The 17,431-nt window shown below is 40.3% G+C and overlaps 1 protein-coding gene across 9 annotated transcripts in view; it reads right to left on the reverse strand.

The window, feature by feature from the left end:
* The window catches only part of DPF3 (double PHD fingers 3), a 155,260-nt gene that overhangs the window by 20,683 nt on the left and 117,146 nt on the right, over window positions 1–17,431 (reverse strand). For 6 of the 9 annotated variants that reach the window (XM_033063590.2, XM_033063582.2, XM_033063581.2 and 3 more), the window contains one exon: window positions 7,827–7,955. In XM_033063590.2, the coding sequence (XP_032919481.1) occupies window positions 7,827–7,955 (129 nt within the window). Of the gene's footprint in view, window positions 1–4,247; window positions 4,989–7,826; window positions 7,956–17,431 lie in introns of those variants that run through there. The other 3 variants (XM_033063584.1, XM_033063588.1, XM_033063587.1) reach the window with 1 other exon arrangement.

Below are 17,431 nucleotides of genomic sequence, written 5' to 3' on the forward strand. Positions count from 1 at the left end.
AAAAAAAAAAAAGGAAGAATGTGAAATGGGTGTCTATTGGAAACATCTACATATGTTGCAGCACAAAACACACTGGGCAGATTTTACAGTTTTTATAATAAGATGACTCCCAGTGGGGTCATTACAATGTTTACTTGAGGATTTGATTCAGTAAAACTACTTGCCATGGGGAAGAGGCAAATTGCCTGAAGAGCCAGGCTTTGAAAACTCCATAGTTTTATAGTATTTGAAATATTTTAGGGCCCATCTCAAAATATTATAGCAAGAATTAACCAAAGAAAGGCAAAGCGGACAGGAGAGAACATAGTGGTGGCCCAGCACTGGCGGGCTCTGACTCTCTGGACTCAGTTCTTGTTTGCTCCATGCATCAGCAGGCGGCAAACTGAGTCTCTGTGTTCAATCAAGAGCCTAAGCTGAGGTCTGTAAAATGGCAAACTGGAACTCAAAATGAATAACTAATGTAAAAGCTCAAAGGCAAAACAATGCGGGGAGGGGACTCTAATAACACATTCTGCTGAAACAAATGGCCATCTCAGAGCTTGTCTACACCATACCAGCAAGCGTATTAACAGGGAGGCTTCATTCAATAAAAGCAATAGCTAAGAGAGCCCAGTGGTAATCCTTCTGAAGTCAGTGGTAAAGTTCTCTCTGGCCCTTGTTTCAGCAGCTAGGCTCATTATTTATGACCTTACCACATACATACAATATTATTCCAAGCACCGTTACGTATTCAAGAAATAAATATCCAGCCCACAAAACTGGGGTTGTCTGGGTGAAGGGAAGAGATGCAAAGTGAAGCAGGTCAGATTTCAGTACCATTCTTCTACCACATGCCTGGTTGTCCTTTTGCTTTTTAATTTCTATACCAGAATCCTGTATTTGCTTAAAATTTTCGCAATCTATATTTTCATGCTTGAAATTTTATACTGTTTTTGTGAAAGAGCTGAGGTCTGTCCCTGCTAAAATTTCAACTAATTAAATGCCTCAAAATGGAATAGGCTAAGGATCAGTGCCCACTCCATGTAGCCTTTCTTCTCCCTTATCAGCTGTTTAAGCAGCATGCCACTTCCTTTATTCTCCTGCTCCCATCTACGAATCAGTTAGCAGAGGACGACTCCAGAAACTAAGTGTGTTTCCTAAGATGCCTTAGTATGGAGCAGTGGAAAGGTGCCTGAGGAGGCAGTTTATATGAATAAATGGAGAAAAACATGCATTAAGGGCCTGAAATGAAACACCCCTTTATTCACGGTTCACATTGGGGTTGCCTTGTTTTGGTACATGGTTTGTTGGGAGCTTGTGTTTCAGGAGAATCTTTGGACAGCCTTGTGCCAACCGTCCTGTAGTAAGAATCTTTGGAGAACTGGAGTAGCCAGGGTTGTGATTAGTTGAAGGGCTAACACAACTTTGCAGAATTTATGAAGAACAGAAAGTCTCATTGAACTGCTGAAATCGCTGGGGAATAAAGAGCATCACATTTCTTTGATTTCAAAGATGAACTTTAAGTTACAAAACAGAATTCACATGGCAAACTTTTTTAATGCCTCTCAAGTTTGGTTTGGGACCTACGTGTCCTTTAAGATACAACGGATGCTGTGCAGTTCTCTCATTTCTGAATTGGTTATGCTAGAGTCCTTTTTTAAAAATTGCATTTATGAAACCTTCTCCTATATATTTTCTGCCCCATTAACATTGTCATCTTCCCCTCATGAGTGGGTCTTGTGTAGAAGTGCCTTTGATTTGCTTTCATTTTCCTTCAACTTAGGAGCTACCAACCTTCTTTCCCTGTTCCCAGCCTTCACTTCAACACTACGTATCCTGAGAATATTTCACTTCCATATCATCACTCCATGCAATATTCACCATTAACACTACTTTACAACCTAGCTTAAACAAGTACTCTTTTAGCTTCCAACTCTACATCCTAATTTCCTCACTATGATCAATGCCTTCCTATGGTCAGTACCACACCGCTCAGCCTGCTGGACTAAACTCACATTGGTTGTCTCAATCTTATAAGGCATCTTGAGGAATCCAAGAACTACTCTCACTCCATAACAGTAAATTAATTTCACCTTACTTGATCTGTCAGGACTATATGGAACAAGTGAACATCCATGTACACATTAATGACATAAATAACTGCGGGTATGTTTTCTATGCTATCTGTAATAAATGTCAGCTGGCAATTTTTATGCACTTCATGAGCTATTGTGGCTCCTTTCTGACGGTACTGTGCTACCCAGTTGGGTGGTTCGGTTGCGAAAGGATTAAGACTATATGCATTGTTATAGTAACTGCATTTGCGAAACTAAGTCAAGACTTCATGAATTATGGGCATCTGATTATTGTTTGTATTCCAAAAGAGCCCAGAATGTTAGGAATATTTCACAAAAGACAATGTTAAGGACTCCACTTGGAAAAACTCCATTTAGAGTATGCCTACTCTGCAGTTTATACAGTGATGGGAGTTCTTCAGAAAGATGTACTTGGGTAGCTTTCAGCTACCTAATTGAGGTGCTGCAAGGACTGAGCTTTAGTAAATACAGAAGAGTAGCAAAGCATCATCTATTTATCTTGCCCTATTTCAGAGGGAAAAAAAAGGAATGGTTGTGGAAGAAATTAATGTTTTTATCAGTTAAAGTACACTTCTCATTGACAGCATAATGTCAAAATATAATTGCTCTGACACTTGATTTGATCATAATAAATCAGGAGAAACACAATAGCAACAGAAAAGAATTATCAAAATGGTGAGAGCCAGGCGCTCTCCTGGCAAGTGTGCATGGCTCTGGCATGCACTGTCCTTTGGTATACACATACAGAGGTATTTGTAATGTTTTCTAACAGCATCCTGAAGACAGATTATTAATGTAATCTAGACATGAGTTAGTTTATATTCTGGACATATGCCTGTATATCTAAAAGCAGAATGAGCTACTGCTCATGCCATGTCTAAAGAGAACAATAAAAAAAATCAAGAGACTGAATTGTTTCTCTTTTTTTCTACAAAGTTGGAAGGTGGAGGAGGGAGTTGAAATTGCTCTCACAGACAGACTACCCTAGCAAAGAAGCAGGAAAACTTGAGTCCGTCTGGTCTGGCTTCTTTCATTGTACATATCCAAATTTTTTAGAAGGCTAAGACCTTTACTCAAGTATCAATAACACACACTTACAGTTTAAGGATTAGGCACTGTCCAGAGAAATGTCTCTTGCCTTTGCTCTAAATAAAGTCATTATTTCAATTTGCTTGCATTACGTACATCGGTAAAAATAGATCTTTAGAACTTTACCTTGCCCCTGCTCCAGGGAGATTTTTGCCTGCACTAGGACAGCAAAACATAACTACACACATAACTAAATAACTACACTATCACTTCTGACTGTACACAAGTCTGGATCCTGCTCTCACAAAACTTTCATTAGCTTCACCAGGGGCATGAATGTGGCACATACTTATAATACAATTTAATCTACGGGACATGCTGCTACAACAAAGCTCAGTCAGGGGTCTGCTGAAAAGCCAGAGCAAGAAATTTCACAACTGAGTGAAAGACATTTCAGCTCAGACATACCTTTCAAATCCTGCTGCATGTTTCCTCCTTTCTGGGAAAGTTGCTGGGAAGGGAGTCACTCTCTTCTCCATTGCCCTTGGAACTTTAATTAGTATTGCTTTGGTTTATTTCAAAACAAGCTATTAAAAAGCAAATAAAGTGTCTCATGAGACACTACAGAGAGAAAAAACAGGGCAACACAAGAAAAAATGCTGTGAATTGAAATTTTAAAATGGAAAGAAAAGTATTGATGAGGTATTTTTCCATGTCATTTCTTCCAGGATTCTGCTCCTCCTTTTGTTTTGTCTGTGATGTCTATGAATTGCCATTCATATTCCATCCCTATGCTTGGAAATTGCTGTCCATCAAGTGAAAGGTGAAGGAAAAGGAAAAAAAAAAAGTAGAACGTTGTGGGGAAGACATGAAGGGGTGCAGGCAGGAGGAGATCTGTTGAGTGTAAAGGTGTCCAAAGGAGATGGAAATGTGTTCCCCAAGGCCATGGTCTTCGATGGTGCTCCTTGTATTTTCAGGCTGTAGCATAGCAGATTTATGAGAAGAGCCGGACTTCACATGCTACAGTAAGTGCAAAATCTCAAAATGCAGAAGCCATCACATCAAGGGTTTCCTTTCCCCTGACAGAGTCCGCCCACAGTGGTTCTCTAGAAACAGTTCTATTATCAAGTAGACATCCATTGCTTTTTTGTTGGTTTTTTTTCTATTTTTTATTTAAAAAGTAGTTTTTCTAATAATACATAGAATATATAAATAATAATAATAATTAAAAAAAACTATTTGGGTTTGCTTTCTGTTCTCTAACCCATCTGTATTTTTTGTGGTTTGCTGATATATATATTAAAAGACAAGAAAATCAACTCTGCTCACTATTAAAAAAAATATTAAATCCACTTTTTATGTTTCCAAAGAGAAAGCGAAGGAGGGGAGGTGGGATAAAAACCAAATTAAAATGAAAAAGAAAAAAAAAAAAAAAAAAACCCCAGGAAAATCAAAAACCTTCTGTCTCTTCAAAGTAGTTGTCAAGAGCTTTAAATGCTTGTGCTTTCAGTGTACATCCCACTGGGAAAACATAACAAAAGTAACAAAAAAAAACGGGGGGGAGGAGGAAAAAAAAAGCCAACCAAAAACCCAAGAGGACCTAAAATTTAAAAAAAAAAATAAAAAGGTAATAATAATCTTAGTAGTGAAAAGGACAGCTCAGAGTTTCTGTGTCTTTTTAGTTATTTTAGCAGCCGCCCTTTTTGTCTGCAGAGGGAGACCTGCCACCACAGCCACCTCCTCGGCTCGAGAGAGGCTCTTCTGCATCGTCCTCATCAAAGCCATGAAAGGTCGAGGTGTCGCTTTCTGACGTGGAACCGAACAAGTCCTCCGTAGTGCGTGCTGGCGCTGCTTCGTCCCTCCTGCCTTCTCTTCCCAAATGAGCTGACATGTATGATGAATATATCAGCACATGGGTTAAGCAACAGGCATCATCATCACTATTTTTTTCATCACTTTCATTATCATTAAACAAGTCAGACTATCAAGCTCATAGGTGTGTGATTGTATGTGCCCGCGCACCCCAACAACATAGCATAGGTAGAACTGCAGTAAGAAAAATAACAAAGGATCAGTTTCTATTTCCAAGAAAAAAATCTACAAACACCACAGGTGCCCATAGCTACAGCAGCGAAAGGGTTAATCATGTTTTCCTCTCTTCAAAAGACAGTAAAATATTTCCTCATGATTTCTTAGATCCACTTTAAAATATTTTTAGACCACGTAAGTAATGAGACATTGTTAGCTCTAAGCACAATGGCATCAACAGTCACAAATTTTCTGCTACAGAAATGTAAGCCACTAGATATCTCATCAACCTCAGGACTACTTTTTATCTTCATCTGATCCTAAAGAACCTCCTCTGTAGACAAAATCAAATACATTTTGAAGACTAAGTGAAAATAACCTAAACCAATACTTTAATACAAATTTCATGCCATGTCCTTCAAAAATAAAAAAAAAAAAAAAAAAAGTAATATATACAGTTCAACAACTAAAACAACTGAGATGAGGAATAACCCATCTTGGAAAACACTAAAAAGTTCAAAATTGTGTGAGTCAATCCAACTTTCAGGATGGAACAGGAAAGTCTACACACAGAATATCAATAACAGCAACAACAACCATAAGAAGACTCCTAAAAAGAAGTCAAATACTGAAATCTGTGAAATTGAGGTTTGTTTTCTCTCTCAGTCAAGCTTTTTATGGGATTAATAGTATAACCTTCAAATTCCCCCTTTAGGGAAGGTAGAGAAAAAGATATCTCTTGTGCCCCAGGAAAACTGAAGTGTGAGATTTTAGGGAACATCTATTTTGTTATTCACAAACAGTAGCATGGTCTTAAGCAACCAACTGTTGAGTCCCTGCTCCAGCTACAGGAATCAGCCATATAACAAGTGCACTGCATTGCTTGAGACATAAAGAAGTAAATCCTGCTCACAAAAAAGAAAATTGATTTAACAAAATAATTGGCAGATAAACCATATTGTAGAAATGTGATTTTACTGACTTTGTGAACAGAAGAAGCAATATCATTTCCATGACCTCTCTTTCAGTGTAATGAATATGTTCTCCATTATTATAAAAGAGAAAGATGGCAGACACCAAAGAGGCTTCATTGTTTTAGTCTAGAGATTAGTGTGTGGTTATACCTTAATCACTTTCATCACACATCAGTCACAGCATTGCAGACCCTATGAATGACCCAAGCAGGTCAGAATTTATGCAAGGATAGCATTTAATGCAACTGATTTTGCACAGTTTAGGCTACAGGTTGATCTACTTGTTCTATCACACTAAGGAATCAAGGGAATTAATGCATTTGTGTTGCATTCTGATATAATCACCATAGCAATGTTTAAGTGGTAATAAAACATGGATCCATCTCACTGTGCCATATCAGGACAATGCTGAAATTAGTTATATTGAAATATAACAATCAAGGTGAAGGGCAATGATCTTCCAAGATGGCACCACAGACCCCATGGACTTTCCCCTTCAGTTATTAGAAGCAATCACGTGTACACTAAAAGGTCCATGTCTCTGCACAGCATTCATATGGATGCCCCTGGAGAAAACCAAAGGAGTTGCCATTGATCCTCTGGTGATCAGTATCATTTCAGAATATCTTCAGAGATCACAACTGCAGAAGGCAATTTCAGTGAGTCTAATAGTTCTCTCATTGAATGAGGTAACAGGCTTACTATGAATTTCAGCAGGAGCATTAAAAGGCCATTTCTTTGGCATGAGAACATTCCACATCACATTTCAGCCATGAAGCAACAGACATCTTTCAGTGAGTACAGTACACAAGGAGCAGCATTCATACTGAATTTCAAGGCCTCTTTGGTTTTCAGATTTCTATATGACCATCTTATTACCACTAGTATAACCACTATACAAAAATCTCAAGTTTCTCAAGTGGAAACTTGGACCAATGTTGGAATCTGCAGTTGTTAAAGGTCTCCCAATTCCCTTTACCACCACCTCTACCTCCTACATGAGCTATAAATAACTGTTCAGCTGGTACAAAGTTTTCCAAAAAAAAAGAAAGAAAATAAAAGAAAAAAATTTAAAAAAAAAAAAAAAAGGAAGGAGGAAAACAACAGCCCAGAAATAAAGACAATTTGGAAAGGGAAAGATACAATTGCCTACATCTAAAAAGAGAGAAGGGAAGAAAACGGAAAAATAAAAACCTCTTTAAACAAAACTAATGATAGTCATCTTGTAAGAGGATAATTCTTGACAGCTAGCCCCATACCTACCCTGTAATTTTCTCCCTCTTTCTTTTTTGGATGAAGAAATGCATGAAATGTGTAATCAATGGGAATGCTTGTCATGCAACTTTCATAAATCTTGTAAGTAATTTATAGTTGTAATTACAGCATTTAAAGACAGAGACCATTCTGTGAAATTGTCATAGGATTTTCTCCTTCCATGTGAAGAACAACTAGTACATGCACCAATGTTCCCAAAAGCCACCAAATAAATTAAAATGTCGTTATTTCATAAGACCCCATTAGCTTAAATATGTGAATCCAACAATGGGGTTTATAATAGAAAATTTTTCAGTCATCCTTTCCCACAAACACAGAGAAAAGATAAGATTCCATCTTTATCCCTTCCCAAATATGCTGCCTTTCTTCAAAATCTTCAGAAGGTGCAAAAACCAAATCACACAAATGCCTTTGTACAAGAAAGATGGAAGAAGGAGTCACCTACCAGAGCGCCCACAGTCTGAGCATGATACAAGTTCCTCAGGCCGGCCACTTTTTTTGTTCATATTGGAGCCTCCGAGGCAGAAGTCACAGTAGTTATTGGGAATGATGACCCCATCTGGTCCTTTCTGGGCTGCAGTTGGGTTAGAAATCAGATTTATTAAGAGCATTCACTTGGACATTTGCCCCTTATCCTTGATATAGTGTTAGCTCAGTGAGTTTGCAGGCCACAGTCTTCCTAAAACATTGTCAATCAGAACAAAATGTGAATTGCATAAACCATCTCCATTTTAAGTACACCCTGGGTTGTATCTATTTTGCCGAAATGCCTTTCACTATTTCTTTTATAATCCCAGCCAGGCTGCTCCCTCTCAATGATGTGCTTCCAGATATGCCTTTACAGTTCAGGGACTTGTAACACATACAGGTATAGAGGCAATCCCTAACCCAGGATAAGACCTCTGTTGTCAGTAAGCCAAACTTGGTTTTTCAGGCAGCAGTCATCATCATAATTCCACAAAATACAAATTCATAAAGGAAAAATACAGTCTCCAAAAGTCATAAATCAACAATGGGAAGATGGGGGGAATAGGTACCCTCACTGGTTTTATTTCAAGTAGCTTTTCAGATTACATCCCTAAGTAGCAGGGTGTCCTTAGTCAGAAGGTTGGTTCAAAAGCTCCAGAATATTCAAGGCAAAGCCATTTGGGGATGTTGCACCCAAGACTTAAGCCCCCTGCAGCAGTTCCCTGGGATGAGCAGGAAGGGTCCAACACTACCTCAGCACACAGCACAGGTTCAGAGTGAGCCTGGGGCAGCCATCCCAACCAGCAGAGTTAAAAACATTGTCAGCCAAGAAAAAAGGAGCAAGATTATATTATTATTTTCCAGCTAGGAATACTTGGAAGGGAGCAGACAGACACTGATCTTAGGTAGAGTAGGAGGCAGATCCCTTAGGAAGTAGAGAAGGGCAGAGGTCTTCTGCATTCTTCTTAGTTGAGCAGAACAGCAATGTCCTTTTTTTCTTGCTCACAACTGCCATTTCCCTCCTCTGCTCTCCAGAGAGAGAAAACATCTTCCTGTACACTCTAACTATGAACTAAGGAAGGCAGTGAAGGTAATGGTTGGTCTTTGTTTCTTCTCTTTGAACAGAAAAAATTCAGTCATATACCAGTAGGTATACCAGGCCTAAGCCTATGGCATGAAGAATTTTACAAATGAGAAAATGAAGAACTTTAAACCGTGCCATCTCTATTTAATTAACTTTTTAATGCATATTTTGAAACTTGCAGATTCTTAACAGATGTTTCTGCAGCCTTTATTAATGGTCTTTTTGTCCACATTCAAATTTCCCCCAAAGAACAATGACATTCTAAAGGGCTTCTGGTAGCAGTCCAAGACACACACTTAAAATTAAAATTTCCTCCGAGTTCAATCTGCTTTTCTGGTTTGGGTGCATCTAGTTATTCATTTATTTCCAGATGTTGATCAGATGAACTTTTGGAGATACTGAAAGATTCTAGGTAAAGTGAAATTAAGAAGAAAGTTAAAACCCTTAAGGCTGCAAACACATCACTATCTTCCTCCGTGGTCATGGAGATCCTGACAGTATTTGCTAAACAATGGACTTTGCTCTCAAGTGATCCTGGTTGACAGATCCCCAACTCTCTCTCAAAAAAAGAGAGAAGATCCCAGTGTTAGATTAGCATTTTGTCTGTTCCAGGAAGGCATTCAATACATGCATGCAAGATAAGCAAAAGAAGAACAGGAACCAGGTGCAAGTCTAGCACACCTGCTCATTTTAAGAGCTGTAACAAAATGATCATAAAGTTGCTGCTGGTACATATTTTGTGTATAAAAAACAGACCTCCCTAACATTTATATTTCCCAAAGCAGCCCCATTTTGAAAAAGTTAACTAATTACCTCTTTCTATTATTCTGCATCTACAGACAGGCCACATGCAAAGCAAACTGAGCAAGCTCAGAATTCAGTAACTGTTTCTGTTGTTGTTCCTTATTACATTATTTCATCTTTCATCCAATATGTCTTAAAGTACCTCACAGATATCATTAACTTCAGTGCGGTCAAAAGCCTCTTTTGCCACTGATTCTAACCAAAGTGCTCAGGACCCTAATCAAATCTCATGGTGAGGCTGCATTGCATTTTAAAGCTGAAAGACTTGAAGGTAAAGTGGTAAGTTGGCTTATTCTCAAACACACAAAAATTCTGTGGTGAGGCCACAAATAAAAACAAGGAGTCAGGGTGCCAGCCAGCAGACTTAGGAAAGAGCTCCACTTCTACTGCTGCTCGTAATTTTGTAATTAACACTCTGCATATACTGACAAATTTTTTTAACATGGTTTACAACCATAAGATCCACTGACTGTCAAACTGGAAATGGGACAGGAGGACTCAAAAAGGCATACACTGATCAATCCATCTGCAGTGTCTGGGAGAGGTGGAGGGTATTTTCTGAGTGTGATAAAGCTGAAGGGATTCTCAAAGACCACTGCCAAGGGAATAAACACCGGGTTTGATCACTCTTCTCTTCATCTTTCTTCTCTTTCCTTTCTTTTCTTTTTTCCCCCTTTCTTTTCTTCCTTGTTTTCTTCCAATTTATTTAATTTTTAATGTGAGTGCCTGTGTGCTCACATATTAACCTGGTCCAGTAGAGTTATGATTGAGATATCAGGCCTGAAAAGGTACAGCCAGATGAGAAGTTCCAGAAGTTGCATCATTGATATCTTAAATGATGTATCTCTAGAGCCAAATAAACCAGGCAATGTTATTCTATTCAATAGGCTTTTTTGTTCTAACAGGTGCAAAAACTAGAATCAATGCTGACTTAAACTTATTTTCTTGATCAGTACCATATAGTGAATTAAGTAACAGGCTACATCATAGAAGGTTTAAGAATAGAGTTTTTCAGATGGCAGTAAGCAGAGTTCTTACTTTCAAAGGATTTTTTTTTTCATACATCCTCAGAGTTTCTAGTTCTATTTTACTGTCATTAACAAATGATGAAGGAATTAAGAAACAAAGGAAAAATGGCGAGATTTAATGTGCAATCTTCACGAATAGGGGATCATGCAGGAAAAGCCTGACCCTAATCTCACTCCTAAATCAATAAAACTACTTACAAAAGTAACTATGGGAATGGATTCACAAGAGTACCAATTAATTTCCTAGGGAGTAATGTTGCTGCTTTTCATCTGAGACATAGTAATTAACTAGGTATTCACTTTTTGCATAAGGCAATCAACAAGTAGAAGGTGCAAGTTTAAGCCAAACAGGTCAGCGAGCAAGAAGTAGCTCTCTAGCAAAGAGTTGACTCATTTAAATCAGGTGACTGCCTCCAAGGATTTGGTAAAAAAAAAAAGCTTACCCATAATGAGCAGCTGTTTTAAAACAAAGACTTGAAAATCAGCCATAGCCTTGTCCTTACCCAAAACTCCTCTAATTTTCTTTTAAATTGCAAACTGCAACAACAGATCAAAAGCTCTGAGGAGTTTTTCCTGAGCTAAGGTTTGCTCACAGGAGGTGTACTTAAATCTGTGCCTCTTGCCATTTCAACTTAGGTTTGTTTTCAGGTTTCATCAAAGGCCCTGTCTTCATCTACATGTCCCCCAAAACTGAGTATACAATTCTTTTAAAATACTTTAAATCTTTAAAAATGGATTAAAGATGGAGAAACATAGAAAGATCTGCACAGTTCAAATAATAGCTTTCCTGAACCTGAAAGGTGATTCATGAAGATACAGAGTGAAAATAAAGTCAATATTTCCAAATAAATTTGGTATGCACTTATTCTGAAACATTTTTTTTCTTCTTAGCCTAATCAAGTTATAGCAAGCTGAGCAGAATAAAGAACTACTTAAAATATGGTATCATCATTCACAGTAGTCTTTTTCCAAAGTAAGTTCAGTAAATTACATAAATTATGTAGTATATCACACAGTAACTTTGTTCTGTAGACAAAACCTGAAAATTAAACAAGTTGACTGAGTTTAAATGTATAAAATAACTTCTGTGCATTCATGATTTTGAAAGCAAAGGCCCTAAAGAGAATTCTAGCTTCTCTTCATCCCTCCCAAGAAACAAAAAACCCCCTATTTTAAATAGTTTTTCTTCAAAACGTGATCCTTAAATATATATAGACAAACCCCCAAATAAATGGAACCTTGTATCTATCCTTTTTTTCTGATTTCTAAGTGAAATTATTTTGATGATTTCGGAGGTGGACCCAGCGCTTAAAAGAAAAACTAGTTTTCTGTTCCTGGGTAACAAATCACTGTCACATATATTTCTTCAGCCTGTAGGTAATACAGCACAATACTGAACCATGATTTAAGATATGCTCCTAGGTTTGGCAGCATTTTATCCCTGTTTTTTGTCATATCCACATCACTGGGAAGGCGATGGAGAAAGCATTGAGTGCAAGCCTTGCTGCTGGGGTGTGGAGCTGTGCATCATTTATTTCAATTATTACAGTGAATTGGTACAGTCAGAGATACACGCATTCACAAAGGGATTTTTCCTAGCACATTTTGTCCAGCTCTTACCTGTTTCTTCTGGGTTTGATCCAAAACCAATAAAGCCCACTGGAGATTTTCAATTCAATTCAAAAGGCTGTGAATCAGGCCATTTACTCTGTTAGCAACAAGGATCTTCACAGTACAATAGAGACCACAGGACCCTGCACATAGGCCTGAGTCAAGCCAGTGCATTTCATGACGGAGGAAAAGGGGTGGATTTACTTTTTTTGTTGGGGTTTTGCTTGTTGGGTTTATTTTTGTTAATTTACAAGACTCTTTGTCTGAGATGGGGCCAGTTTTCCTTTCCAGCTCCTCCCTTTTTCTCCCTGGCAAAGGGCAAGTCCAATCAATGTCTGGCTGCCTGAGCAGGAGAACGGCAGCCAAGAGCCTGCGGTCCTCAAGCCCCTTGGAGGCCTCGGTGACAGATAATCCCAACCAGTGTCCCCATGTGCCTGTCCTCGCCCTGCCGGGCTGCCAGCATCCTCCCCGGCAGGCCTGGTCCGTCTCCATGGTGACCGTGGGCCCGGCTGGCTGCGCTGGCCTCGCCACCTGCCTGTCGCGGCTTTCCAGGGTGAGGAATCGCAGCGCGGCCCCTCCGCTTGCTGCTCACAATGGCTCCGTGCAGGGGACACAGGCTCACCAGAGAAATTACACTGTGGTGATTACATGAAAACACGGCTTTAAGGAGAAGGAAAAGCAGTGCCTGGACTGTGGCTTTCTCTGATGGAAGGGAGATGGCTGGCTGGGCATGCAGCCCCTTCTGTCCCCGTCATTGCTGGCTGCAACAAGCAATGGTGGCGCAGAGAGGGGGACTGGGGAGCTGCTGCTGTGCTCAAGGCTAGACCCTGCCCTCAGAAGGAACAATGAAAGAACACAACTGCTGGTGTGGTGAGAAACAGGTCATGCACAGCTGAAGGGAGCTCAAGGCTCTTGCTCACTCACACGTGTGCAGCCAGTCAGGGATGTGCGCAGCCATTTCTGGGGACTCCTCACCATCAATTAAATGTATGGTCTTTCATTGCAGTTTTTCAGGAAGAAGTGTAAATCAAACTGAATGAGAGGAAATGGCCAGTCATTTACTCTGTTGTTAGCACCAGAGATAAGCATGTTGGCTGGCCCAAAACTGGGAAGTGTTGGGGCACTTGATATAAGGGCCTGTAGCAGGCCCCTGCAAGCACAGATCAGGCTGGAGGCGGCACATCTGTGGCGATGTGGTGCTGTTTTGTAGCAAACACATTTGGAACTTGGGTGTAATGCTGGGAAACAACTTCTGTTCTGTTCCCAGAGTTGTGCTAATCAGCCTGCACAGCCCCATGGCCTCCCCCAGCTCTGGCTCCCCACGCTGCACTCCCTGGCACGGGATGGGCATGCCCTTTGCTGGCACACAGAGAAGCAGGATATGCTACCGAGAGGTGCTGCAAACCACCCACCCAAAGAATTGCCAGGTCTCTCTAGTAACTGGATTCTAACTCCTTTTTTGCGTTAGTTGGTAGTGTGGGGATAAAAGAAGCTGTTGTTTTAGCACAGCTTTTAGCAACTCTGAAAGGTTTGCCTTTCCTACAGCCCCTGCTCACAGAGAAGCACTGCCAACACTACAAGAAGTGCTAGGTGAAGGAGGTACATCAGTAAAAGTCAGAGGAAGCCTCTAAATGTAGGGAAAGGAAGATCATTTGATCATCTCTTTTACAGGAATCAGTGTGGCCCTTAAGTTGAACAGCTAATGAAAGAGCTGGGAGGTGAGCTAGGTAGCCGGAAGGTACAGCTAGGAAAAATATAGTATCAACTGATTGGATTCAGTAGGTTTAGGGAACAAGTGCTCCTCCACCTTAAGCAGCATTTCACAGAATTTCTGTGCACTGACTTTAGAGAGTCTTCTTCAGGAACACCTAAAGCATCAGCCAAAAGCCCACTGCTAGGAGTAAAGCATTGTAACTGTCTAGTACCTCATGATGATAAATAGAAGGAGATGCAGAGTAGGAAGACAGACAAAAGAATCTGACATCTTAACAGATTTCCTGATTTTAAGGGGTACCTCTCTAGAGACTTGGCACCTGGCCACTGAAACACATCATTTCCATCGGCTAAGGGAATATATCCCACCTCAAGAATGGATTGTAATGCCCAATATACAGCCCCATCTGGCAGTATCTCTCAATATTCAGGTGAGAATGGCCAGTGCCATGAGTTGGGTCCCTGCAACATCTTGTAGGCTTTTATCTGGAAATTACTCACTGGAAGATGTGAGAAGGCAGAGAGCACCTATTCAGTTCAAATTCAAAGCACTGGGATTTTACTTGGTTCAAATTCTACATGGAGGAGGGGGAAAAGAAGGCAGAAAAAGCAGGGAGATAGCAGAAAAAGAAAAAAAATATATATATAAATTATATAATCCTAAACCAAGAGCTGATGTGGTGTTGAAGCAACACGTTTTTCAAAAAGCAATTAGATTAGAAATATTTTCCCCCATAAACTACTGAGAAGCACTTGGGGCTTCTCTTCAATGACAGTTGCACATCAACAGCAACATTTTAGTCCCTGTCTAGGCAGTATAGAAAACAAACACCAAACTAACAAAACAACTACCCCATGACTCCAATCAAAACATACCAAAAAAAAAGTGGGCTGCAGATTAGCTGTCCGTCTACATAGGAGACCAGTTTGGGATTTTCCACTATGCCATAACTCTAAACAACTGATCTATTTTTTAACTCAGCATTGCAAAACACACACGCAAGTCTCAGTAATTTACAGCTGCAAACAGGATTTAAGGGAAATCTTTACACAGTTCAAATTCTCCAATCACTACTGTTTCTTTTAGCATTTTGAGTGTTTTTCCTTACGAAAACAAACTCTGAAGAGAGAAAAAACCCAAATAGATTAAATGACTCAGAAGTGAACTCAAGGTAATGTACATATTTTCACTGAAAAGCACCTGCTGCAGGGTATCTTGTTGCAAGGTGGGCATTGATGCATCCTTGCATTCAGAAGTAGCTCCCACCATGGCCCCAGCAAGGATCAGCACGGAGGCAGGGAAAAAGTAGGCCTTATGTAGCTTTTCAAATTGATACTGCTTGTGGAGAGGAACAAACAGCTCATCTCCAACTGAGGGGCTGACTCTCGTCATTTATTCATGGCCAGCCCCCTGCCTGGATTGAAATAAAATGTTTCAAAGATGACTGTGTGGGGGAGCTGGAGGACAGCTTGGAGGCGCACTGAGGTTAGCACATTAATTTTTTATCTCTAGAGACCGGGTATCCAATTATGCTTGGAGTACACAAACAACTTTGGCTGGTCTCTCCAGTCGAGATTTATCCACATAATAAAATCTGTGATGGAACTGAGCACAACAGGCTAATGGCATGAAATAGTGTACACAGGTGGTTTTGCAGGGCAGATGTTTAACCTAGCAGAGGGGCAGGAGGGCACAGGAATGCATCTTCCTTAACTACATGTATTGCACAATGGATCAACCTGCACTTGGCACAAAGTACTTCATTTAGGACTGTCATTGGCCAAAGTGCTTGCGGGCATAAGATCCTGTCTAGTTGCTGTTTCTACACAGCCACCTGCAATCACCATTTCACACAGCCAAATGCCACTGAAAACTCTTCTCCTTTAAAGGAGAGGAAGCTTTTCTCCATGTAGACACACTATCCTATTCTCCCAGGAATTAAGAAAGAGCGTTTATATTAGTACACTCATTCACAGAGACATTTGAATAGATAGAAGTCTAATGCAATCCCTATATCAGAAGTGTCTCGAAATTTGTGAGCACCAGCTGCCCCCAGAGCTGGCCTGTACCCATGGAGAGAGATGGAATAAAACAGCAGGTGTTTTGTGGCAGGCTTGGATGCACCCTGGGCTCACAAATCTCACGGTCTCAGTGCCAACATGTAGAGGAAAAGCCAGCAGAGAAGAAGTCTGAACATTGTGTGGGATCATTTATTTTTTCAGTGGAGTTGAGGAAAGGGGAAGTTGATTTTTTAAAGGGTTTTCTATAATTTCCTTTCCACAGTTTGATACTCATGCAAAAAAATCAGGCAGTAGGTAAGAAATGTTTGTATAGGCAGGGGCAAGACTAGACACTGAGGAATGGCTATTTATTTGTGTCAAAGGGCTAGAAAAAGCATACAAAGCAAGCCACTAAAGCTTAAACAGAACACAGACTAGGGTGTTGACTGTTGAACTATCTTTCATATTGCAACAGGTAATCTATATGTGAGAAAGGACAGAGGGAGAGGGAGATGTAAAGAGATGAAACCTTCTACACAGTCAAGGACAGTGAGATGTGCCAAGAAGGTGACACATGGGACTTGGGCCAGTCCCAGTTCTTTGATGCACACCTATTCAATGGTTCTCAGTTTTAGGTAGATTCCTCCCATCTACATCTCTTTTCCAATCTCTGGGTAATTCTCTGACCTACTCAAATTGTTCTGTGCATGAAAGAGAGGGGACTGAATATGCAGAATGAAAAGAGGCTTTCAGGTCTTGATCTGGCACCAGTTAGGACATCAATACTTGAATCCTGCAGAAGCTCTGCTCCCTCCTGCATCACCAGGGCTGCTGTTACTGCAGGTTCTGCAAGGACTGAAAGCTGTAGAGGAGACAAAGAGGGTACAAAGGAAGGAAGTTCATGCTGCAGCCGCCTGCCTGAATTTTACTGACCCAGTGCTCACCTCTCAGGGCACAACAAATTCCAAATGGCTTGATTTGCTTGCCTTTTCTAAATCAGGCTGCTTGTATCTATGACACACTGCTCAGCAAATAACCAGACCCCACTCTACACCATATCTTTGGTTCTCCTGCTCAGTGGGTTGCAGATTAGCTGTTTGGATTAACATCCCCCTGCCTGCCTTCCCTCCCTCCCATCTACCCCATCCCCCAAGCCCATGCAGAGAGGACTCTTGAAGCTCGAGACCTATGATGCTGCAGACCTGTCAAATCTGATTCATAACACATGCCTAGCAGTTCTTATGGGAGAGGAAGGATCTGATGCTCTGACTCCCCACCATCCTCCTGTACAAAGAGACCATTTAATGACTGCACATTAGCAATGTGGACAATTAGCATTCA

The sequence above is a fragment of the Catharus ustulatus genome, chromosome 6 (assembly GCF_009819885.2).
Source record: "Catharus ustulatus isolate bCatUst1 chromosome 6, bCatUst1.pri.v2, whole genome shotgun sequence".
NCBI lineage: Eukaryota > Metazoa > Chordata > Aves > Passeriformes > Turdidae > Catharus > Catharus ustulatus.